This window comes from Danio rerio, chromosome 23, assembly GCF_049306965.1.
Source record: "Danio rerio strain Tuebingen ecotype United States chromosome 23, GRCz12tu, whole genome shotgun sequence".
NCBI classification, from domain to species: domain Eukaryota; kingdom Metazoa; phylum Chordata; class Actinopteri; order Cypriniformes; family Danionidae; genus Danio; species Danio rerio.
The window spans coordinates 37,566,932-37,593,845 of record NC_133198.1 but is presented as its reverse complement, the minus strand read 5'-3'; the positions used below and the strand labels follow the sequence as shown (position 1 = coordinate 37,593,845).

General features: G+C 31.2%; 1 protein-coding gene across 2 annotated transcripts in view; it reads right to left on the bottom strand.

The window, feature by feature from the left end:
- plxna1a (plexin A1a) overlaps nt 1-26,914 on the bottom strand; it is a 424,291-nt gene that overhangs the window by 125,546 nt on the left and 271,831 nt on the right. For both annotated transcript variants that reach the window (XM_017353686.4, XM_003201217.7), the window contains exon 10: nt 22,327-22,527. In XM_017353686.4, coding sequence (XP_017209175.2) covers nt 22,327-22,527 — 201 coding nt within the window. The remainder of the gene's footprint in view (nt 1-22,326; nt 22,528-26,914) is intronic.

Sequence of the window (26,914 nt, the reverse complement as noted above, 5' to 3'; positions counted from 1 at the left end):
CATTGTATCGGTTTGCTTTAATACATCATTTGTAAATCTAACACTACCTGACAAAGTCTTGTTGCTTATCTAAGTTTTAGGAACAACAAATAATAACTTAAATCCCAGTAGATCATTCGGTTTCAGAAGTGACTTATATGAAAGGCAAAGGCCTCTAGATTACGCTCATTTTATCAAAATAAAATATGATCATGCCTTGATTTCTAATTATTTAATTAGGACAGTAAGATCTGACTTTGCTTAGACAAAAGTCTTGTTGCTGAACAGAAATAATGTCCAGTATCGAATATAAAGTCATGGTGCAGTGGAAAGAGAATTACTATTTTGTATGACTCCAATGAGCTTGTATGACTGCATCCATACATCTCTGCAATGACTTAGATAAATTATTAATAAAGACTTCTGGAATAGCAAAGAAAGCACTCTTGCAGGACTCCCAGAGTTCATCAAGATTCTTTGGATTCATCTTCAATGCCTCCTCCTTCATCTTACCCCAGCAAGCTCAATAGTATTAATTTCTGGTGACTGGGCTGGCCAATCCTGAAGCACCTTGACCTTCTTTGCTTTCAGTAACTTTAAGGTGGAGGCTGAAGTATGAGAAGGAGTGCTATCCTGCTAAAGAATTTGCCCTCTCCTGTGGTTTATAATGTAATGGGCAGCACAAATGTCTTGATGGCTGTTGATGTTGCCATCCACTCTGCAGATCTCTTGCATGCCCCAATACTGAATGTAACCCCAAACCATGATCTTTCCATTACTAAACTTGCCTGATTTCTGTGAAAATCTTGAGTCCATGCGGGTTCCAATAGGTTTTCTGCAGTATGTGTGATGATTGGGATGCAGTTCAACAGATGAATAATCAGAAAAAACTACCTTCTGCCACTTTTCCCAAATGATCAACTTAAAGTCAAGCTATTATATGTTGCTCTTAGAACTGCGATCAACGACAAGACTGTCAAAATGAAAAAAAAATGCACAAATATCCTAAAAAAAAAGTGTTTATTTCTCACCAGCATTTAGATCTTAAACTGGTCAATAAGTTGTTGAAAACAATTATATATATATATATATATATATATATATATATATATATATATATATATATATATATATATATATATATATATATAAATAAAATCAATTGAACAATTAAAGAATATAGAGAAAAGCGACTTCAGAGCATTGGCTAACAAAACTAAAATACTACCTAACTACAAACAAAAAAGAAAACAAACATCTTTAGCATGTATAAACACTCTACCTACTTAACCAAACAAAAACATACAAAAGATGAAACATAAATTAAAAAAAAATAACAAATAAAAGAACAAATATTTATGATTTTTTATTTTTGTTTTCACATATTTTCCCCCTTACTTTGATGGTTAACGCAACAAAGCAGAAAAAATAAATAAATAAATACAGCAAACATGTGCTTTGTTCACCGAAGACATAAATCAGACTTTCTTCCTCAAATCTGATCTTTATGACTTCACCTGTCTGTCATGTTGCAAGTGATGAAATCAGCCGCGTTTGTTCTGACACTGCAGTCAATATCCGGTATATCCACATCGGTGTCTGCAGTACTGATTTAAGTGTCAGCACGACAGACTTACTTCTACTATAACTGAGTAGCTGTCACAGTGGAAAGCGGGGACGGAAAACTGAAAATTGCCTTTGCTCGTGTCCGTCATGACATCTCGCCATGATGAACTCACAACACGCATCAGACAGCATGAGCATCAGAGGAATTACTGCACTGCTGACACCTTCATCCATTCACCACCTCGGAAAGCACTCACTTGATTGCCTGTTTGCTATTGTCTTTTTACAAATAATAATAATAATAATACTATTAATAAATTCTAATGCACAAAAAAGCTTAAATTTCGTATTTAATTTAGATTTCTAATAAAAAAGTATTTTATTTATTTGAATTTACAATTCATTGACACTTTTCTTTTTCTTTTTTCATCTATTTTAATAGAAAAATAATACTAACATTAAAATAAAACAAACACAAAATAAATAAAACAAAATAAAAAAAAATAAAATAAAAATAAATAAAATAAAATAAAATAAAATAAAATAAAATAAAATAAAATAAAATAAAATATGGGGATCAGACATTATCTTCATTGGCACCAAAATTGTGAAATGCTCTACCCTCTGATATTTGCAATGCGGAATCCCTAAGTGTTTTTGAATGATCACATAACCTTTAAAATATTTCTTTGTTTTTATTACAATTGCTTTGTTTTGTTTTTTGTTTAGTCATTTATGCATGTATTTTTGTATGTATCTTTTACTTCTGTACATTTTTATGTATATAAAGTGCATTGAGATGCTTCTTAAAGGCGCTATATGAAATTAACTTGCAATAAAATGTAGAATTATTGAGGGAAAATAAAATTAAATTAAAAATAAAATTGTCCAACCACAATGCTTTGCCAAAACAAGCAATAATCAAGCAAACATGCAAGTAATACAATAAATAAAATACATGTTTCGCTTGCTAACAAAGATGAGGATTGTGATATCTGCAAACACTATTGGGCTTTTTTGTAAATTGTAAATTTGTTGTAGACTGAGTACTTTTTACAAATAAAAATAAAATTTTTACCTGCCAATAAATTTGCAAAAGTTTACTATCATTTTTTAATGAAAATAATTAAATTAAATTAAATTAAATTAAATTAAATTAAATTAAATTAAATTAAATTAAATTAAATTAAATTAAATAAAAAAACTGAAATTATATTAAAAAAACAGTTATAATAAATAAAATAAAATATTGAACTTGAAATAAATACAAGTAAAATACTGGTAAAATATTCTGTACTTAAAATATGCACTTGGAATATTATGTATTAATACTTGAAAAAGAATTAATATTTCCCAAGAGGGCAAATCATTTTGTCTTAAACTGTAAATGTGAATCTCTAAATGTGAAATTATGCGAATAAATCAATCAAAAGAATTTAATTGAACAACACAACAGCTTCAAGCTGGACATGTCAAAAAACATATATAATATAATAACAAAATCCTGATATATGTCTGTCAGAAATAAAAGAGTCTGAATGAAAGCGAAGGAGTCAGTTGACAACTCTCTGAAAGACACAAGGTCAAGGGCAAACCGCTGAACAGCCTCCGCTCAAGAGGCCTTTCTTCTGACAGCCGATCACTGGCAGCTCCTCTCAACGTTCCACTCTGATCAAACGCAAACCACAAATGACCTCTGCGCTCCCAAACACACATTCTTCCCTAAGCAGACATGTAAACCCCTCACACTCCTGCTGCCCACATCTCCTCACCAGCGTCCCAGATCCATTTAACTTTAAAGAGCCCTCCTACACAAGCGTCCCATCTTAACAACGGCCACCACTGTTCTCCGATGGCCGTCCAATAAACAGACATGATTTATTCATATCATCATTTACATGTCTTTGACATTACACTACGCTTTCACCTCAGTCAGACAAACGGCGTATTTAATGCTAATTGCAGAGGTCGCACCATGCAACTGAGGTCATGTGACCACAAAAAATGAGTGGTGACAACTAAAGGGTGCATTGTTCTTATGCAAGGGTCTACAGTGGTGGGATCAAGTCAAAATTTTTACTCAAGTACACTGTAAACAAAATTATTCCTGTTTTAAACAGTTTGAGTTGAATCAAGTGAACGTTTCTAGTCATCTCAACTTATATCAATCCAACTGACTAAAAATATTAAGTTAAACTTATCATAACTTAGAAATATTAGCTGTAATGACTATACACTGTAAACATCTCATGGTTCTACACAATTGATTGGTGTTGGGACAACATGAAGGAATAAAGTTTACATTTGTTACCAATTTAAGTATATTACACATAAAAATATTAAGTTGTCTCAAAACAAAGTCAAGTACTGTGTTGTTTATGCTCATTTTAAATTAGTAGTCTAAACAAACATCTTTTTTTGTGTATAAGTAAACTATAAAAACTGCAGGGTTCCACGCAATTCATTCATGTTGTCCCAACACACATCGATTAAGTTAACTTAACACATTTAAGTGAATTGAACATAATACATTTAAGTTGTCCCAAAAAAATCTCAAGAATCGTCTAAGGACATCGACATAGCCTCAGAAAACCTTTAACAGTAATCTCATTTTGCAAGCTATCTTCATGAAATTTAAAATATAAACATATGAAATACTTGGCTTTCAAGTCATATTTTTTCTAGGACATTACATTAATGTTTTCCTGTGTTTCTATATGGAAAACTAAAATAAAACACAATAAAAAAAATTTCCTCATAACTTCATAATGTATAACCTTTTATATTTTTTAACATATAACTTCTCCTTTTACCACAGTAAAGCTCAAAGTGTCTTCTTTCCAATGATGATAAATTTGTGTTTGTAGCTTACTGGAGCCAGGAACTGTTACTATTTAAATTTAGGTAGGTGTAAATCCCCAAAATTGAGTGCTGGCTAACAGGTTAAGCTCATTTTACGTAATTAGTTTAAACAAGCAACAAAAAAATAATTTTGTTAAATGTAAGATTGCTTATAGAAACAATTATTCTAGTAAATTAAAAGTAAAAACATTAATAATTAATTATTAAGTGAGAGTAATAAAATAAAGTCAGAAAATTATAGTTAAAAGTAAACTCCTAGTCTAATTAAAATTAAGGAAAAAAAGTTGATTTTCAGACTACATCGAGAGATGTATAAGTCATATATCTCCCTGCAAGTCTGTTTGTTCTGTTTATGCGATATAAACTGAGATTAAATGTAAACCAGCATGTTACAGTCTTATTATTAACATCAGAGACTCTGGCATGTTTAATGAAATCACACAGGGAAATACCGCACTGTATTGAAGACAGGGTTGTAGGGGTTTTCCAAATATGTGATTTTTGCAGTTTGTATAGCTGTCCTTCAATGTAAACTCCCTGGAAAGTTGTTAATCAAAGAGTTAATTATAAATAGAGATATTGTATCTTAAAAGAAAAAGTCAGCTCTGAAGCACCTTAATGATGTAACACTTTTCTAATTTAATCAGTTAAAAGATCTGAGAATAGTATAAATATACACTGTAAAATAAATGCTGGGTTCCACAGAATCGATTTGTGTTGGAACAACATGAAGGAATTTTTATTTTTTTTACAAAATCGAAGTGATTTGAACATAAAACAAATAAGCTGTCCCAAAAACCTTAATAATTGCATTGTTCCGCATCATTTAAACAAGAACTTTGAACAATCAACGCATTTTTGGAGTGTATCTAGCTGTAAGAAAAATAATTAATTTTTATAATTCTATAAGAATTCTTTACTTGGGGGCAAAATTGACGCAACTCCATACTTCACACAATAGATGAATTAATAAGAAGCATTTAAAATACATTATATTCCTTAATAATACTAGACAAATATTTATTTTATTATATTTAATATATATTTATTTATTTAATTAACAAATATAGATCACATTAAGTTTATTAGTTTAATTATGTTACAAGTCTGCAAATCCAAATGGATGGAAATTTTGAATACAATCAGAATAAGTTGAATCAATCAAACTTTTCTAGTCATCTCAACTCACATTAATCAAACTGACAAAAATATTAAGTTAAAGGAATTTAATTGGAACCTGATTATCTTATTAAAACAAGTTAAAGCAACATATAAGCAAATATATTTGTTGTCTTGACTTTTTTGTCAGGCCCAAATATATATTTTGAGTGTAATGTTAAAGCATATTTTGAGATAATTATTGTGTTATTATATAACTATAGTTATTATAATTTAAATAAAAAATGTGTATGTGTGTACTTATTAAATAGCTTATTTCTGAGAATTTAAACTTCTTTTGAAACATTTGGGATAGCGTAAGTACAAAAAATATATAACATAAGTTTTTTGTGGATATTTCAAAGACAAACTCATTCATATTGTTTTGTTTAGTAGTAGTTAAAAGAAAAAAAAATACTCTAAAATTACTAAATTAAATGTAACGCGTTACTACTCACATCTGAAGGTCACGTATGCAGTCTGTATATAAAATGTGGAAAACATTGGTCTGTGTTTAGTCGGAAGGGAGCTTGGGGAAAAGTGTGCGTCTACTTGAGACTGGATGAATAATAACGCTCATTATTCAGCCCGTGGTCATCGTGGAGACATGGCGGAGAGTAATTAATTGCTTGTGCAAGTGTGAGATCCCATGAGGCCAATGGAGGCCTCCAACACAAGGTGAGGAGAAACACACGCATGACCCAATTATGAATAACCATGATCCGGCAACTTATTCCATACGTGACGAACATCATACACACATATATGCACATGCAGAAATTTTATTTTATTACATTTTTTTAAAGCCCCTTAGGTTATGAGCTGACATGGCAGGCGTGTTGATAAATGCCACTGTCTGTCTTTATAACATTGATTTAGTGATCAGAATGACCATAACAATGATGTGCTTTTATACTGATAAAGAAGCTAGTTTAGGTCACAATTCATGCTATTAACTACTGGTTCCTTGAAAAATATCAAGTAAAATAATATTTACTGGCATCATGGCAAAGATAAAATAAATAAGTTATTAGAAATAGGTTTTTAAAACTATTTTGCTTAAAAAATGTGCTGAAACAATCTTCCCTCTATTAAACAGAAATTATATTTATATATATATATATATATATATATATATATATATATATATATATATATATATATATATATATATATATATATATATATATATATATATATATATATATACATATATATATACATATATATATTACATATATTTTTTTTCATTGTTCGAAATTTTTGTTTATCATCATGTTTTACTTAATTACAGTACATTAACAAAAAAATATTTGTAAAAATAAAAGTATTTTACATTACTAAAGATGCTTTTAGGAGGTTTATGTTAATAAAATAACAATAATATAAAATAAAACAAACACAAAAAATAGAACAAAACAAACAAAAAAACAACATAAAATGCGAAACATGAAACAAAAAATAACGAAAAACACAAAACAAAAAAGAAAAAGAAAACAAAAGAAAAAACAACACACAAAAAACATAACAAACATAAAACAAAAAAACGAAAAACACAAAACATAAAAAAGAAAAAAGAAAACAAAAGAAAAAACAAAACACACATAAAAACATAACAACAAACAAAACAAAAAGAAAATCAAACACAAAACATAAAACAAAACAAAACAAAAAACACAATAAACAAAACATAAATCAAAAGATAACATAAAATACACACAAAAAACAAAACATAAAACAAAAGCAAAACGAAAACTAAACAGAAAAACATAAAACAAAACAAAAAAACACATCAAACAAAACTTAAAACAAAACAAACAAAAAACACACAAAAAAACATTAAAACAAACAAATTAAAAATATAAAACCATAAACAAAACAAAACAAAAAAGCACAAAACAAAAACACAAAACACACCAAACAAAACAATTCTACATTTAAGTACTGTTTGTTTGTTTGTTTGTTTGTTTGTTTGTTTGTTTGTTTATCAACCAATTCATTTTTTCCATATTGATGTAATTTATGATCAAGATAGAGAGACTACAGTGTAAATTCCTCACAGCATTTTTTTAAATGTAACAGAAATATTTCAACTGCATCCTTTTAAAGTCTTTTAAGGACCACTTATGACAGTCACATTGTGTGCAATTAAAAAAATAAATTAATTAAAAATATATATATTTTGCAGAGAACTAAAGCCCATAACTACACATCTAAAACAACTACACTCTCTTAAAAAAGAACAAGCACAAACTAACCCCAGAACAAAAGACACACAGAAGTCCACTTATAATGCTTTTAAACAGTCCTGCATGTTCAGTAGTCTGAGAATAAAGCAGCATATGAGTTGCATACAGCGGATCCCGTTTCTTTCTTTCTTTCTTTCTCTCTCCACCTGCGTGCCCAAAAATGCATAATTACCCTCACAGGGGAAAATGAATGGAGGCCAGAAATAGAGAGACACACTGGGCATCTCCTGCGCCCGTCCTGCGCTGGCAAGCCCATTGATCAGGGGGACGGGGGAAAGGAGAATCCGACTCCACGGGGCTGGAAAGTGCCGATGTTAACAAAACACAGCAGCTGCTGGAATGTGAGGAGGGAGGGATGGGGGGAAAAACGACGCCTTTTGTGTGGGTCAGTCTTATATAATTAGTCATTTTGATAGCATACCTGTGCGCCTGGGTAAAAATAACACATCAGCACATCGGGAGGGGTTTTAAACACACGCACACATGCATGCACACATATACACATCACACACATTGGAGATGTGATATGCATTCAAAATCAATGATTTTGCTCCTGGAAAATCAAAGTTTCCATATCAATAGGAGGTCATATAAAGGTTTTTGAGGTCATAAAGGTGGCTACAAATATCTTTGAATATAATATCGTATGATGTAAAATAAAATAAAATGTAATTTAATTTAAAAATAAATCAAATAAACACTTATTTTGTTTTTAAATATATACTTTTATACACTTCAAAATACATTTTCTCAATTGTATTAATGTAAGGTTATTTAATATTATTGGTATTAATATACATTTTATTTTCATAGTGTTATCACTAAATACTAAAACATTAACATTTTAGGTATTACAGCAGAGTTAGTAAACTAAAACAATGCATTAAAAAATTAAATAAATGACATTTTCATATCAATAGGAATCCTAGGAAATATTTTATTTTGTGTTTTTGAGGTTATAAAGGCAGCTACAAACATCTTTGAATGAAATATCGTATGATGTAAAATAAAATAAAATATTTAAAAAATTATAAAAATACTGTTTATATTAAATATACAATATCATATATACAAATATAAACAGATATTTATAATATACATATAAAAATATAAAAAAGTGAAATAAATAAACTGAATAAAACCACCAAATAAAATTAGAAATTACATTTAAAATTAGTAAATAAAAGTCAACATTTAATAAGCTAAACAAACATGACAAAATATATAATTTTTGAACACCATATTGTATGACGTAATTTAAAATAAAATAAAATAAAACAAAACAAAACAAAAACTTGTTTTGTTCTTTAATTCATACGTTTACACTTCAAAAATACCTTTCTTTAATTATATTGATATAAGATTATTCTGTATTACTGGAATTATTATACGTTTCATTTTAGTATTATCACTAAATAATAAAAGGTTAACATTTTAGGTATTACAGCAGAGTTAGTAAACTGAAATAATGGATAAAAAAATTAAATAACATGTTAATTGAAAAAAGTGTGAAAATTGCATTTAATAAATTATTATTTTTAATAAAATATTTAATAGGCTAAAATTATACATGAAAACAACAAAACATAAATAAATTAACAGTAAACAACAAAAAAGGGGACAAAAAAAGACATTACATTCAACATGATAATGTAATAAAATTTTTATTTCAATTTAACCTATTTTAATAAGTTATTCAGGTTTCAAAACTACATATTAAAGCCAGTTTAACTGATATACGTTGCTAAGATGCTAGAAAAGTTAGTTTGATTCAATTTAAAAAATATATAGATATCTCATATTATATTTATTTTATATATATATATATATATATATATATATATATATATATATATATATATATATATATATATATATATATTTGTTTGTTTGTTTTTTCTCGTTTTTTTTTTTCAAGTGTATACAGAATCTACAGTTTAGAGTTCTACACAATCAATTCACAATCAATTTGTCAACATGAAGGAATTAAGTAAAATTATTAGTTTTTACAAATTAAAGTGGATTGACCATAAAACAATTCAGTTGTTCACCCTCCCTCCCAAAAAAGTCAAGAATTGTGTTGTTTCAGCTCATTTTAAATAAGTAGTTTGAACAAACAGCAAACATATTTTTTACTATTAAAATATTATCCACATCCAGAAAACAATATTAATACTTCAGCAGCTAAATTTGAAAATCTTGTTAAACTATTTACAGCACTTCTGTAGCTTGACTTTATTACTCATGTGTACTTATTTATTTTTGGTGTTGTGTTGACTTTTTTGTTGTTATTGTTTTATCTCAGCGAGTGTTTTTTTGTTGAGAATGTTGAATTGAGCTGGTGGGGAATCTTCCTCCTAGCATGAGCCAGACTCCACAGGAGCGTCAGACACACTCTTAACCCACAGCAGGACGTCCTCCCGCACCCCCTTCACAGAATCACCTCTCCCTCACGGACCCCCGAAACACAGCAAAACTGATGACCCTCCCTCCTACTCCTTCTCCGGCTCTTTCTCAGTGGTCTCCTGTGCCGAGTCTGGAGCCGAACGCCAGCAATTCATCATCATTTTATCTCCGACGGCTTTTAATTGGATCCTATCAAACGCTCCCGATAGTCCTCATTTTGCTGTAGACGGAGCTGAGGAGATGGAGGCTGAGATTTTCTCTCTCCATCATTGTGTTTTGTGTGTCAGTCTCTCTCTGGTCATTTATCTGAGCTGAAGGTAATGTTGTAAAGCAGGGTCTGATAGGATCAGCCTGTTCTGCTCATCTCGCAGGTCTTCAGAGAGAGAGATGGAGAAGAGAGGATTCAGCTCTTTCGTCTTGTCTTTTATACACTAGTTTTCCCTATTTCTCTTCTCTTTTAGGTGTTTTCCAGCAAGTTGGTGCTCAAGCCAGAGGTAAAGCTGTGGACTGACTTGAAGTTCAGCTGTTAACTGACTATATGACCTGTTATAAGCATGTAGAGGAGGCTGTGTTTATGAAAAGGTCATTTGATATTTCAGCTGTTTTTATTTATTCATTCACACAGCATGCAGTTCCAAACCTGACTTACTTTCTTCTGTGGAAAACAACAGGACATTTTAAAAATACTTCACTTGTTTTGTCTATATAATGAAACTCTCAAAAGAACTGTGTATTTTTTTGGACATTAACCTTTCATTTTGCAGACTAAAATGCTTTTAAGTTTTAAACGAGTTTTTGTTTGCTTGTTTGTTTGTTTGTTTGTTTGTTTTACCGTAATCGAAGAAAGAAAGTCATGCAGGTTTACGGTTAAATGAAGATAAGAAAAATAATTATTTATGTGACTTTGTCTTTAAGTTTATTTATTTATTTATTTATTTATTTATTTATTTGTTTATTTATTTTATACAGAAATATGTTTGGATATCACCAAGTAACAGACAATAAATACACATTTTATTATATATTATCATATATTATATAACAATTATAGTATGTATAATTGTATTAATTTATTTTTATTACAATTTATTATTATTATTATTATTATTATTATTATTATTATTATTATTATTATTATTTATTTATTTTTCCAGAATTATACAGAACATTCTTAGTAATGCTTTCAGGCATTTTTGCAGTTTTTACATAAAAAGACAGAGAAAAACATGAATGAATGAATGAATGAATGAATGAATGAATGAAGCAAAACAAGGGTTTGTTATACTATAAGAATTGCTTTTATGAATTTTTAACAAAATAAAACTAAACTAAGCAAAAAACAAAATAAAAAACAAAACAAAACAGAAAACCAAACAAGACAAAACAAGTAAATACATTTAAAAACTAAAAAACAAAATAAAAAACACAAAACTAAACAAAACAAACAAAAACAAGACACACAACATAAAAACTAAAAATTAAATTAATCAAAACTTTATTTAAAATGCATCAACACAATTCTTGAATTTTTGAAAAAAAAAAAACTAACTAACTTAAAACTAACTTAAAAAATAATTAAGTTAACTTATTGCTCGATTTGTGTTTGGTTAGCATAAAGAAATTGTGTGGAACCCTGCATTTTTTACAGTGTAGTTCAAGTCAATCACTGCTACCTACTTATAACATACAATACCGTACAAGTAAACCTTCCTGTAAATTGCCCCTCAAATTCGATGTGGACCAAAGTATCTCTATCCAATGTGCCAAAACAACAATAAATGAGCACAAACACTACATGTGATGAACAAAAATACAGTATGGCCATCTAAAACACAGATATCATATTTGGACTGCAGTTAAAAACTCTACAGTAAATCTGCTTCTTCAGCCTCAGCATTTCTCATGCATTTCACATCACCTTCCTCCAGTATTGCCCATATATAATGCACATGAACACATCTGCAGCATCTCAATAGACACCAATCCAAAGTCTGAAAATCAGATATAAGTTCTTGCTCCTCCTGCTAATGCTCAATGATGTTCCCCGGTCTCAGCACATCTCATCCTAAGCTCTCTATCCTTTGTTTCCTCAATCGATTGAATCAGAACTGCCTGATTCCCAACACACCGTCCTGTTTTATTAACTCGCCACTCCATTGTCTTAAACAGAGAGACAAAGGATGGAATTGATCAATCTGGGGCAAACACAATCAGCTGGCTCTGTCTAATCATCCTCCGTCTGCCATCTGCCCACAGGTTCCTCTCCTCCTACCAGCTGTTCAGCAACCCAACCTGAAGTATATCATTGACCCCCAATGACCAGAGCTGAGGATACACAGAGAGCTGGATTATTCTGACCAGCGGACCAGTTATATAATCATCGTGTTCTATATGAATGTTATGCTATGCAAACAGAAAAAAAAATGTTCTGTGATGGGTTTAATGTTGTCGGTACAGATTTTGTTAAATCTCTCTCTCTCTCTCTCTCTCTCTCTCTCTCTCTCTCTCTCTCTCTCTCTCTCTCTCTCTCTCTATATATATATATATATATATATATATATATATATATATATATATATATATAAGAATAAATAAATAATAAGAATTAAGTTTTTTTTTTTTAAATTTGTAAATAAAAGCATTATTGGGGTATTTGTTTTGAAAGAAAATTATTTGTAAAATTATCTTCTAAAACTTTTGAGTGTATAATAAAATAAAATAAAATAAAATAAAATAAAACTCATCACCAAAGCATCTCCAAGCAAGCAAACAAGTAATTAAATAAAATCCATGTTTAGCTAGGTAAAAAAGTTGAGGATGGTGAAATTTGAAAAAAAAAAATAAATAAATAATAATAATAATAATAATAATAATAATAATAATAAATAAAAATATAGCTGCAAGCAGCAATTAACGGGGGTCAAGCAGTTTAGCAGGGTAAGGTCATATAGCAGTTAGGAAGCCTGTAAGTAGTTTATTTGACAATGAAATATACGATTAGAGGGTTAGAGTTTATAGATTGAGCTAACAAATGTTTGATCAAACATTTCAGAAAAGCAATTTCAGTTTTTATATATTGACAAATTTCTTATGAACATTTCGAGTGACCGCTTTTATGTCAAAGTGACCAGTATAAGCAGCCCTATGATATAATGTGTAGATCGAGTCATGGCACCTTAGACAAAGACACGACATGTCAAATTTCTAGTTAATCAGATACATGGTTACTCAGATACAGTGATTTTACAATGTATAGCGCCATCATGTGGCCAATGTCTACGAGTTTTATGCTATGACCTTAGACTGACCTCTTGCATACGTGTGACAAGTTTGGTGAAGATATTTTAATTCCTTCATGAGTTATGGCTATTTTAGCTCTTCTTAATAAAAATGACAAAAGAGCAGTGAATAAGCTATTAGTGATCTCCTACTGCCATCTAGTTGCCACGGTGTAATTTATTTATGTGATTACAGCCATTTAGGTGTGCATAAACATATCCCTTCTATAATTGAGCATGTTCTAACTGTATAAAATGAAAAAATTGTATTTTATTAAAATAATTAAAAATCTACAGAGTAAAAAGTGTGACAAGCTTTGACTAAATTTGATGTTAAATGCATTAACTGTGTTCATGCAATGTCAGTTTGGGATTCAGAATGCATTACATAACATTACATTACATTCTTTGCTATAGAGCAGTAAAATAAACAATAAGTGGTCTGTTACTGCCATCTAGAAGCCACAGTTGTGATTTTCTTTACATGTTTTAAAACAATGTGTTTAATCATAGAACCAGTTTTACCTATTAGAATTATTATGAAGAGGTTAACTGGGACCAAATTAATGCATAACAGTGTTTATATCAGGTCAAAATATGATTCAGAATGATCCTAAATGCAATTTCCCTGACTTTAAACTCAAAAAATGTAAAACAACAAAGGTATGCAAATGTTTTGAACAATAAATAAGTGGTCTTGTTGTGACATCTAGTGGTTAGAAATGGTAGGTGACAGTTAAAAGTCTGTGTTATAGTGGCTAAAATGATAGAATATTGAAAATGTGTTTTTGAGACCTTTAAACATCCAAGATGGACAAAAAAATTAACTTATAAATCATTTCAGTGATAAGTGTGTAAATGAAGCAAATTTACTTCATTTTTAAGCCATTTTAGCATGTTTTTAGAACCATTTCCACTATTATAGCGCCACCTATTGCCCAATCTCCACAAGATTTTGCATGTTTATTCACATTGATATGCCACATCTGCTCACCAATTTCTGTGATGCTTTCGGTTTTCCTTATTGGTTTACAGGCATGTAGGTTCGTGAAGACACGCCCCTTTTGTAAATGAGCCAGTTACAGCTATCTAAAATGGAAAGTTCAACTTTTTTTTGATAATTATTGATCTACTCAGTCCAGAGGTTCATACAACACTGGTTTCGTTGCGATTGAGTGAAAAACCAGGGACTAGTTCGCAAAAGTAGGTTTTGTTTATATTGATGGTTTTTTAAAGATCGGTGTGAGTGACAGCAATTGTTATAGTGTCAAACTGTTCAGTATGAGCAGACCTATCATATGATATGTAGAATAAGTGTATTTGTGAAATAGTGTTTAAATGAAGCACATTTACTTTATTTTTAAGCCATTTGGCATGTTTTTAAGACTATTTTTGCTATTATAGCGCCACCTATGGCTTAATCTTCACAAAATTTTGCAAGTTTCATCTCGTTGATATGCCACATGTGCTCACCAATTTCTGTGATGTTTTGGGCTTTCCTTATTGGTTTACAGGCATGTAGGTTTGTGTGGACACGCCCCTTTTGTAAATTAGCCTGTTACAGCTAGTCAAAGTGAAAAGTTCAACTTTTTTTTGATAATTATTTATCTACACAGTCCAGAGATTCTAACAACACTGGTTTCGTTGCAATTGAGTGAAAAACCAGGGACTAGTTCGCAAAAGTAGGTTTATCATATGTTGATGAATATTTAACAAACGGTGCAAGTGACAGCAGTGGTTTTAGTGTCAAACTGTTCGGTAGGAGCAGGCCTATCATATGATATGTATTTTGTGTGGTTTTGCAAAAGGTTGTGTGATACACAACCCATTACACCTTAAAATTGCGTAAAATCGCCCCCTAGTGGCCGATTTCTTTCAAAATTCTTACAGACCTCTAGGACCATGAGTCGAACATGCCCAGGGAGTTTCGTTCCGATCGCTGATCGTTAACCTTGCTAAATGGCTGCACAATTTTAATTGGCTAATGGCGGCCATGTTTTTGGAGATGTGCCTTTGTCCTTATAATATGTTATGGCAAACTGGTCAAAGACACTGCATGAGAAATTTCAAGCTGATCGGACTAACGGTTGTAAGGTTAGGGTCATTTTATGGTTTTTAAGCTTTATAGCGCCACCATGTGGCCAAAGTCCGCTGTTTTCGCACTGTCACATCAAATTGAGCTTATACATGTGTGTACCAAGTTTGGTGATGATATCTCATTCCGATCAAAAGTTATAGCTCCATTTAGCATTTAGCTTCAATTAGCATCGAACATTGTTGTGTACTGTTTCGAGTGAGAATAAAAATTTCAACTTTTTTTTGATAATTATTGATATTCAGTGTCTAGAGAACATTTGAGAGCTGGTTTGGTTTAGATTAAAAGAAAAACCTAGGACTAGTTCGCAAAAGTAGGTTTCAGATAAATTGCGATGTAGCGGGAAAACGGAGCGTCGTAGAGCAAAAATTTCTGCTATACACTTTTGTTCGGGTTAACCCAGGGATTCAAAAAATGTAAAGTTTTTGAGTCTACGAGAAACGGTGAACGTATAGCGGCCAAAAATGTCCAAAAAGTGTTTTTTTGGCGCCATAGCGCCACCTATGGTCTGATTTGGCTGATCTTTGGTCAGAACGTAGTGTACCGGGGTACTACCATCTGGCCAAGTTTCAGCTCTCTCGGCCTTACGGTTTGGTCTGGGCAATAGTGACTTCGGCAGAATAATAATAATAATAATAATAATAATAATAATAAAAATCTTAACAAAAACAATAGGGTTTCAGCGCTTCGCGCTTGACCCCCTAATTAAGTTTCAAATTGATTATTATTTTTTTTACAAGAAAATATCCACTGTTAACATAAATTGTCATAATTACTAGACATTTTTGAGCAAAAAAATAATTAATAAATTGAAATAAAAAAAAGGAAATAAACAAAAAGTGATACTTTTGGGTGATAGAAAAAAAATTGTAAAACCACATTAACTTTGGCAAAACAAGTATTAACCAATTAAATTAAATTAAATTGCATTTGAATAAATAACTGTGAAACCACATTACTTTAATCTTGACAAGATTTTGTTAAGTTTACTCATAAATGACGATAAATCATCTTTTTAAGTGAAACTTTTGAGTAATAATAAAAAAGTAAACCATATTTAACTTGATTACACATAAGGATTGTGAAATTTGTCAAAACAATTAGGCAGTGAGGATTTAAAAGAAACTAGTTCATGGTTTTATCACTAGCAGGATGGATTACTGTAATGGACTCCTCACTGGCCTTCCCAAAAAGACAGCCAGACAGTTGCAGCTCATCCAGAGCTCTGCGGCCAAGATTCTGACCAGAATCCGAAAATCAGAGCACATCACACCTGTCCTCAGGTCTTTACACTGACTCCCAGTTACAATCAGAATACTTTAAATTATTATTACTTGTCAATAAATCACTAAACGGCCTAGGACCTCAATACATTACAGATATGCTCACTGAATACAAAAATAACAGATCACTCAGATCATTAGGATCAAGTAAATTATAAGTTCCAAGCCTTTATTGAATGAGCACTGTGCTATGCCCAAAAGATCACAGTATTATGCCTTTCATTTTATTATTTTTTATTATTCTTTCATTCTTTCTATATTTTATTAGTCTTTCATTATTTAATTAAATTGTAAATTATTTGAAAGATTTTTATTTTCTTGTTTTTTTTTTATTTTTGTTTGTGTAAATCAATTTGAATTACCATTGTGTATAAAATGTGCTATATAAATAAACTTGCCTTGCCTTTTTCAAAGTTATAAATTGATCACCAGAGTATCTTATACAAGAAAATATCCCAAATGTTCAAAAATCCCCCAATAAATTTATACAAACAATTGTAAAACCACATAATTTTAATCTTGCCAACATTTTGTCACATTTACTCATAAATGACTAAAAAGCTTGTTTTCAAAAGTGAATATAGTTCTGTTTCACATATGAAATGTAGAATCAAACTCACATATTGTAGTGTGAAATGAAAACTAACTGGAGCTAGAATTTCAACAAAAAATAAGCAGATTATGTAAGAGTTGACTGAACACTATTCAGCGGTGAACTGAAGTCACAGGAAACAGCAGTATTATAGCAAAGAAACAGTTCAAATGGCTGTGAATTTAACAGAAGCGTTAGTCTGCGTTATAATTAATCATTCAGATGGAAAAGGTTTCAGCGGTGTGAATGAAAAGAACTGCAGGGGTTTTGGCGGGTGATTCATTTATCTGACCTGCCGTCTGCCACCTCAGCCGAAGCGCTTTAAACACGGAAGTTTTGTGGAATGCTCCGGGAGCGGGTTCAGCCTCGAAGCCTATTGACGAACGGTCATTTAATCTGTAAGAAGTGACTCTGTGAATGACTAAAACAATAGCGACTCTTGATCTGCGCCAAAGCCTGTCACTCTGAGCGTGCTCCTACTCCTGGTAATGGAACTTTCACGCAGGGCTACACAGCACTCGCGCTAAAATCACTGCGCGCTAAGTAACTGATAATTGCTGGCATTTAATGGTGTAATTGCAGTGGGATCTTAACACGGCTGTAATTGCGGGCTCTCATTAGGAGTGACAGGCTGTCTGAATACCCAGCAGCACAGAACCAAACACACGCTGTGGTTCCGGCTCCCGCACAAACCGCAGATGACCTGGGGAAAAAGTAGTAAGGAACTTTTGATGTCCAAGAAAAAGTAGGGAACTTTGGAAAACCGTTTTAAGTCGGCCTGAACCGGAAGTGTCTGCAGATGTTTAATTCGGTATGATAATGGATTTCTAACTGAAACTGATTATGGGGCAAGGGGTGGGGCTTATATTTGTGCTTAACTTTGTGCTATTCGTCTTTCACTTTCAGCAAACTAATGGTTGGAGGGGTGTGGCTAAACATTTTTTTTTTCCCAATATCATTAGAGAAAGACTGAGAAGAGAAGAAGCAAACAGCTTGGTTTTGATAAAACATTGGCAAAACAAACAGTTTTTTGTTCAGTGGATTAACTAGCATGGATTAATAACTTAAGACTAACAATGTACGTATAAAAATTAAACACTGTACATTTTAATTTCGTAGGTAATCACCAAACAAACAAACAAACAAACAAACAAACAAAATAAACAAATGCAAATGATCATGGTGAAATAAAGCACCTTGTAAAATTGCTGATGACAAATGCAGGGAACCACAGAAAAAAAATAAAAATAAAAAACAAAATTAAATTAAATAAAAATAAATAAAAATAAAATAAATAAAATAAAATAAAATAAAATAAAATAAAATAAAATAAAATAAATTAAAATAAAATAAAATAAATTAAATTAAAATAAAATAAAATAAAATAAAATAAAATAAAATAAAATTAAATTAAATTAAATAAAATTAAATTAAATTAAATCAAAATATATATTGAACTTGAAATAAATACAAATTGAAATAAATATTGAAATATTGAATATTTGAAAACCATAGATGACAAAAGCAAGGTAAGGAGGAATTTCGGAAAACCAGTGAATACCAGAAACAAATACATGAGCAATTTACGCAGACCCTGAAAATAGTCCCCAACACCAAGCCCTATACCTGATCCACCAGTTAGATTCTGCATCATAGCCATGGTACAGCAGCAAAGCCTCTTGATTATTGCACCAGACTGATACAAGAGTCAAGCTTTAAATAAGAAAATTATTGAAAGCTTGTTGGTCATATTTAAGTGAGATTATAATAGTCTAATCAGATTAAATGATCTATGCTAAGCTAATCTAAAAGTGCTCCGGCCAGACCCGGAGTTTGGCTGAATGTATACAAATGGTAAAACTCAACTGTTTAACTGTTCAAGTGTTCTGAAAATAGCTGAGCACAAAAGCAGTCAAAAAATAAATAAATATATAAGTAAGTATTGTAACCAAGTAAATAAATAAATAAATAAATAAACAAAAATTAACTTGAAATAATGAATATTGGAAAACCATAGATGACAGCAAACACCAGGAACAAATACATGAGCAAATTACGCAGCGCCTGAAAATAGCAAGCCCAACACCAAGCGCTAGACTTGCACCACCAGTTAGAATCTGCATAATATCATTACGCCTGCTGCAGCCATGGTACAGCAGCAAAGCCTCTTGATTATTACACCACAATGATGGTAATGTTCCAAACCACATCGGTCTAGCAAATAGCAAAATTGGCCTTAGTACATGATGTAACTACAGAAGAGTCAAGCTTTAAATAGAAAAAAAATATCAAAAATATTTGGTCATTTTTAAATGAAATGCTAAGCTAAGCTAAACGTGCTCCCACCATGCCCATAGATTGGCTAAGTGGACACAAAAATGGTATAACTCAACTGTTTAAGTATGCCTTTAAGGACACTTAATAAAAAGTGGTTCCATGTTTATTTTAATATACACATATATAATTATATATAAATATTCTACGGTGTAAGTTCATGCGAACATTAAAGCTAACATCACTCCGACAGAGACAGAGGAATAGCTTCTCATCAGTGACGCACCAAATGCTGTTGATTTGAACTGCCTGCGACAGCAAACAGTCGATAAAGTCTTTAGCGAGAGATGGCTCTCCGCAAAACTCTTAGCCGTGTAATTAGCTCCCGCTCGGTAACACTGGGAATCTCAACACAAAAGAGAAAGAGGCAGCGTCCTATAACGGCCATCAATAAGGCATGGCGAGAAGAAGTGTCACGGTGCCATCAAATACCCATCCGCTAATGACTGCCTTTGCAAAGCAGTCTGTTAAAACGATAACAAGTGGCACGTGTTTCATCAGGCCCTAATGGTCCGGCGGCGCCTGCCCGGTGCCTGATGCGATTTTTGACAGCCAGACAAAATGTTGATTGGCCAGAAGGTAATGAGGGGGAAGGCTTGTGTCAGCAAGTGCAGTAGGAAAATGGCTGGCTATTTGGACTAGCGATTCTCCACCAATAATGGCCCTTAAACAACTGGTGACGATTTAAGAGGGTCACTGCTTGTCAGAATGCTCCATGTGATCATAAAGTAGACGTGACATGCTCTAAATCCAGTCCAACAGCATGAAAAACCCAAATCAAGGTCAAATTACAGTGAAAAAATGATTCATTGGATTTACTCAATTGTTTTAAATTGCAGCTATGATACAAAACATCTTTTATAGGCTGTTTGGACAGAACTGTGTGAAAGTATAGTATGTCCACAGTCATATTGGGGTGATAGAAAGACAATAAGTCATTTTTTTTAACTTCCTAATGTTAAAATAGGATCCAAATCACTCCCATTTTGAGGCTCACGCAAGACGTAAGAGTGCAGTTTTCCCCACCCACCGAATTGATTAACAGCCGTGTATTAACATGTCATCAATCATCATCAAATGTGATCAAGAATAAGTTGTACAAGTTTAAAACATTTTTAAAACAGTTTATATTTGTAACTAAGTTAAAGACAAAAAATTGCTGTAATTCATCACCATAGCCACATGTTAGTACCCTTATAACAGAAGACGCTTCAATCACAGTTTGTGGACGTTAAATCAGGTTTATTTTGTACATTAATATAAGGGATATTAAGGAGTTAAAGACATCTATTATCCTACATAACTAATTTCCTTTGTTAAGCACAACGTTTTGTTTCAAAACTAATTATAAAGTCAGTTCTAATTTCCAGCAAATGAATAAATATAAAATATATAAAAACATAAAAACAATAAAAAATATAAAAACAATAATATCAAAGTGTGGTAAAAAAAAAACCCGCTATATTCAAGTACACATGCTATGTCCCATATGGTTCAAAACCAGACAAATCTAAACTTGTTTTTATTAAAACAAATATAAATATGCATTAATAAATTAAAAAAGCCCCCCGGGATGAAGAAGGCACGGAGGCAGTGGTTTTAAGTAATATTTTTTAGTAACAATGCATTAATTCTTTTTTATTTGTAAAGATATCTATTGCTGTACATCCTGCATGTTTTAAGCAATTGGTAAGCGAGGCACACAACACGCTCTGCGCTGGACTTTACACCTGCTTTAAGCTGTTCTTTTGCAGTGTATTTTAGTTTCTGAAAATATCAACGTGCCAACAATGCGCCTTAACACACCTCTTTTTTAGACCGGAACACTAAAGTGGCGCAAATGGATTTGCTATTTAAACAAAGTGGTGGAAAACAAAAAAAATAATGTTGTGTTAGTCTGAAAATAGCAACACGTCAGGGCAAACACGTCTTGCGGCTTATTGTGCTGGGTGTATGATAGGTCTCATAATGTTTGAATAAAAAAGAATAATATTTTTTAAAAATAATGTAAATAAAGCAGAAATATTACTGGAACTGTATAGGAAGATATTAAGATTTATATATAAAACAAGTATTTGTTTAACATTTTGATCAATTTAATGCATCCTTGAGAAATACTTTATATACTATATATTTCCCAGAAAAAGAGAAAGGACATTTTCACAGCATTTCCAATAATATTTTTTCTTCTGGAAAAAGTTTTCTTTGTTTCATTTTGGCTAGAATTGACCTTTTTCAAAAAACATTTTATGGTCAATATTATTAGCTCCCTTAAGCAATATTTTTTGCTGTTTTGGCTTCAGAACAAATCGTTGTATTTAATACAGAAATTGGGGAAACATATAAAAGAATTAAAATTTACTCAACTCTCTCTAATCTACTCTCTTTAGTCTACCAGCAAATCCAGGTTTGACATAAACCAACATCAGCTTGTTTTAGCTACACCAGATAACTTCCTTACTTCATCTCCTAATCAAACAGCAGCCAGACAGCCAAAAACCAAATGACAACAGTAAAAACTCACCATGGTCTTCTGACACTGTATGCTGGTGCTGTTAAAACGCAGGGCAGTGACACTGTACTCCTTGCCCTGAATGTAGAAGATACACTCATAGTTCCTCTGGCCAGACTGGGGCTGCGGGAGGTTTCGGGCCAACAGGGTGATGGGTTTCATGACACCAACCGGGATGTAGATCTGAGTGGACGGCAGGATCTGGGGACACTCCTGTAAACAGAAGAAATTTAGAATAAATCTTTAGAATAGATCAAATAAAAAAGCTTCAAAATACGTGTCTTAGAGGAGTCTGTTTTAGGGCCCATATCAAATAATATTTACAAACAATAGATGCAAAGAGTCTGCGTGAAATCAAAATGGTAATGTTTATTTTGCTAGTGAGCATTGTTATTCTTCGGATGGAAAATCAATCTGTGCAAGTTACATTGAAAAAAAGGTTGTTTTTGATAATCTTCAAATCTGATCATTTGCTTAAATGTTCAGAGTGGTTGTCCTTGATGTCAGTTTGACGGCTTCAGCCATAATATTCTTAAACACGCCCCTCTAACTGTTAGTTTGCTATGAGGGAATGATGTGCAAAAAGAAAGCCCCGCCCCCTACTCAATATTCCATCTCAGCTGGAAGTACATCAACATACTCTCAGCAGTGAACTTGAAACAACTGCTGAGAACGAAAAGCCAAAATATGCTTGAAATATTGTTCCATTTTCATTTAGTGAAGTTTATGTAAAAATTAAACAAAACTAAACACTTAAACACATATTGCTGACAAATGGGTAAAGCCCAGGGTAAATTCAATAGTTCACGAAGTCTTCCATTAATTTGTTCAATATTTCATTAATTAAATAACAAATGCATTCATTCATTCATTCATTCATTCATTCATTCATTCATTCATTCATTCAATCATTTTTTTCCTTTATTCACTATTTGTTTATTCTTTCATTAATCAATCAATACATTTATATTCATCCATTCATCTATTTGTTCATTCATTTATTCATTCACTCGTTCAATCTTTCTTTAATTTGTCTATTCATTCATTCATTCATTCAATCATAATTTTATTAATTTATTAACAAAACTAATAATTTAATTCATTTAATTATTCAATAATTCAATAATTATTAAATCCATTCATTCATTGAATTAATCTTTTATTAATTAATCCATTCATTCATCAATTCATTCATTATTTCAATAACAAATAAAAAAATTAATTCAATCTGTAATTCCTTTATTTATTCAATTATCCAATTCGTTCGTTCATTCATTCATTCATTCATTCATTCATTCATTCATTCATTCATTCATTCATTTCATTCATTCAATCATAATTTTATTAATTTATTAACAAAACTAATAATTTAATTCATTTAATTATTCAATAATTCAATAATTATTAAATCCATTCATTCATTGAATTAATCTTTTATTAATTAATCCATTCATTCATCAATTCATTCATTATTTCAATAACAAATAAATAAATTAATTAATTCAATCTGTAATTCCTTTATTTATTCAATTATCCAATTCGTTCGTTCATTCATTCATTCATTCATTCATTCATTCATTCATTCATTCATTCATTCATTCTTTCTTTTATTAATTATTCCATTCATTCATTGTTTCAATAACAAATAAATAAATTAATTAATTCATTCATTCATTCATTCATTCATTCATCTTTCATTAATTCATTCAATCTGTAATCTAATTTAATTTATCCATTACTTCATTGAATCAATATTTCATAAATAAATTCAATCATTTATTCAATGACAAATAAATACATTCATTTATTTATTCAATCTTTAATTCTTTGATTCAATCTGTAATTCATTTATTCATTCATTCATCCAATACATTTAATCAATCTTGCATTAATTAATTCATTCATTATTTCAATTACAAATAAATAAATGCATTTATTAATTCAATTTGTGATAAATTCATTAATTCATTCAATCTGTAATTAATTTATTCATTCATTTATCCAATACATTTAATCATTCATTTTTCAATCAATCTTTAATTAATTAATTTATTATAATTTCAATAACAAATAAATACATTTATTCATTTATTTATTCATTCAATCTTTAATTCATTGATTCAATCTGTAATTCATTTATTCATTCATCCATCCAATACATTTGATCAATACATTCAATGCATTCATTGAAAATGGACATGTTGAATGAACATCTGACTAAAACGTACAGGAGTACTCAAAATGCTCAGTAATTATATAATGGTTTTAAGCTAACATTTAAAGATCTGGATCTGGTATTACAGGCGTTTACAGTGTCTGAACTGGTTTTTGAGAACGACACACTTGGCCTCATTAAGGGATCTGCTGAGAGAGCAGCATATGTTTGACGAGAGCGATGAAAGCCCTTGTATTGAGATGGAGTGGGTGTGTCATATGCAAATAGCTATGCAAATCGCATTGTTCAAACGACTGCTCATTTCCAATACTCCAAATTCACTAAAATTAGAAGTTAAGAACAAATTCATGCACCTATGAGTGGCTCTCGTGCGAGTGCAAATGTGGTATATTAATGAATGATATTATTGCGAATTAATGAATTAGTGTATGAGACCCAATGTCTGTTGATATCTTGTCAGAACGTTGCCTTTCAGCTGGGATACACAATAGATTTTGAGATTATTTGTCATGCATTTAAAGGTATGAAACATGCATTTTCACTCAAAACTGCTCTACGGAATACATAATGACATCCTATTATAATGTATTATAGAGACATTCAAATAACAGCACTGAAAGAAGATCAAAGCACTGCTACTTGAGTAAATGTGGCTATTGAGACACCTTCAGCTTTGCTAAATCCTGAGCGGGCGAAGGCGAAGCTTCAAGGCCATTGCCACCGTTGTCATGCCAACCGATTGGAAAACCAGGGCACAGAGCAAGATGCAATTAAGCTTTTTTGAGGGCGTGTGCCATTTTAAAGACTTGGCACTGGCACCCCGGTTATGGTGCCAACTGAGCACTTTAACTAGGCAGCAGCGTAAGCATGGGCATAAGATCCTGTATCCATCAAGACCTCTCGTTTTATGCAGATACTATATTTCTGGTGCTTAAAATAAGCTTAAATAAAGGGAGATAATAAAAAGTAAGGCAGAGTGAGGAGGACACAGTGTTTCACAGATCTCAGGTGCAACATATAAAACCCTAAAAAACAAACCTGGAGCAGTGCATGATGGAAGGACGCAACTAGATCAAAGCATCCACCTCTATACTCATGCTTTGATGCAGAAGGGGAGAGAGAGAGGAAAACACTTTTGGTACCATGATACATCAGAAGGTAAAATGAACCTCACAAAACATGAGAACATGTTTGTTTCATATTGCAGTGCATCATTTTTAATTATCTTTTTGAAGTTACCCATGATTTCAGTTCAATGTGAAAAATGATTTGTAATTACTTGTACACAAACAAAACATGTGCATATGTACATTTATACACTTCTCGTATTGTAATCATTTTGAATTTGACTAAAAAATGTAAAAGATATAATTTTTTTTAAAAGAAGTAAATAAAAAGTTTGTCTTTTCCACCCAAAATCTATAAAATACAATGACAATATATTGATGAAATAAATAATAATTAAAAATAACAATAATTAATCTGAATGTAGTTATTTTTACTATTATTATTTATTTCATCTATATTGTTTTAATGTATTTCTTTTTTTAATATGTGATTTTTTTGTATAAATATTATGTGTTTTTAAATTAGTTACTATGAAGCTGGAACATTTGAAACATGTAATCAATATTTATGTAAATAAAATAACAATATATAGATGAACTGTTTCATCATTGACTGATTAATGTTCCATCATGTATAATGCATTATGTGTTATGATATAGTAACAAATATTTCATATATAGTATTATTAGAAATAAAAAGTTTAAATTTAGTATAAATATATATTTCTAAATTACATTTGGGGCTGCATGGTGGCACAGTGGGTAACACATTGGGCTCACAGCAAGAAGGTTGCTGGTTCGAGTCAGTTGGAGTTTCTGTGTGGAGTTTGCATGTTCTCCTCGTGTTAGTGTGTGTTTCTTCCAGGTGCTCCGGTTTCCCCTACAGATCGATCGATCAATCTATCTATCTATCTATCTATCAATCTATCTATCTATCTATCTATCTATCTATCTATCTATCTATCTATCTATCTATCTATCTATCTATCTATCTATCTATCTATCTATCTATCTATCTATCTATCTATCTATCTATCTATCTATCTATCTATCTATCTATCTATCTATCTATCCATCCATCCATCCATCCATCCATCCATCCATCCATCCATCCATCCATCCATCCATCCATCCATCCATCCATCCATCCATCCATCCATCCATCCATCCATCCACAAACCCACCCACCCATCCATTTACAGTATTATACAATCTATCTACTATAATTAAATATGTTTAGCAATCATTCGACACTCTCAGAAATAAAGATTTGCGAGCTGTCACTGGGATGTTTCTTTTCAAAAAATACACATTTGTACTTAAAGGGTCCATATTAGTACCTGAAAAGTATATACGA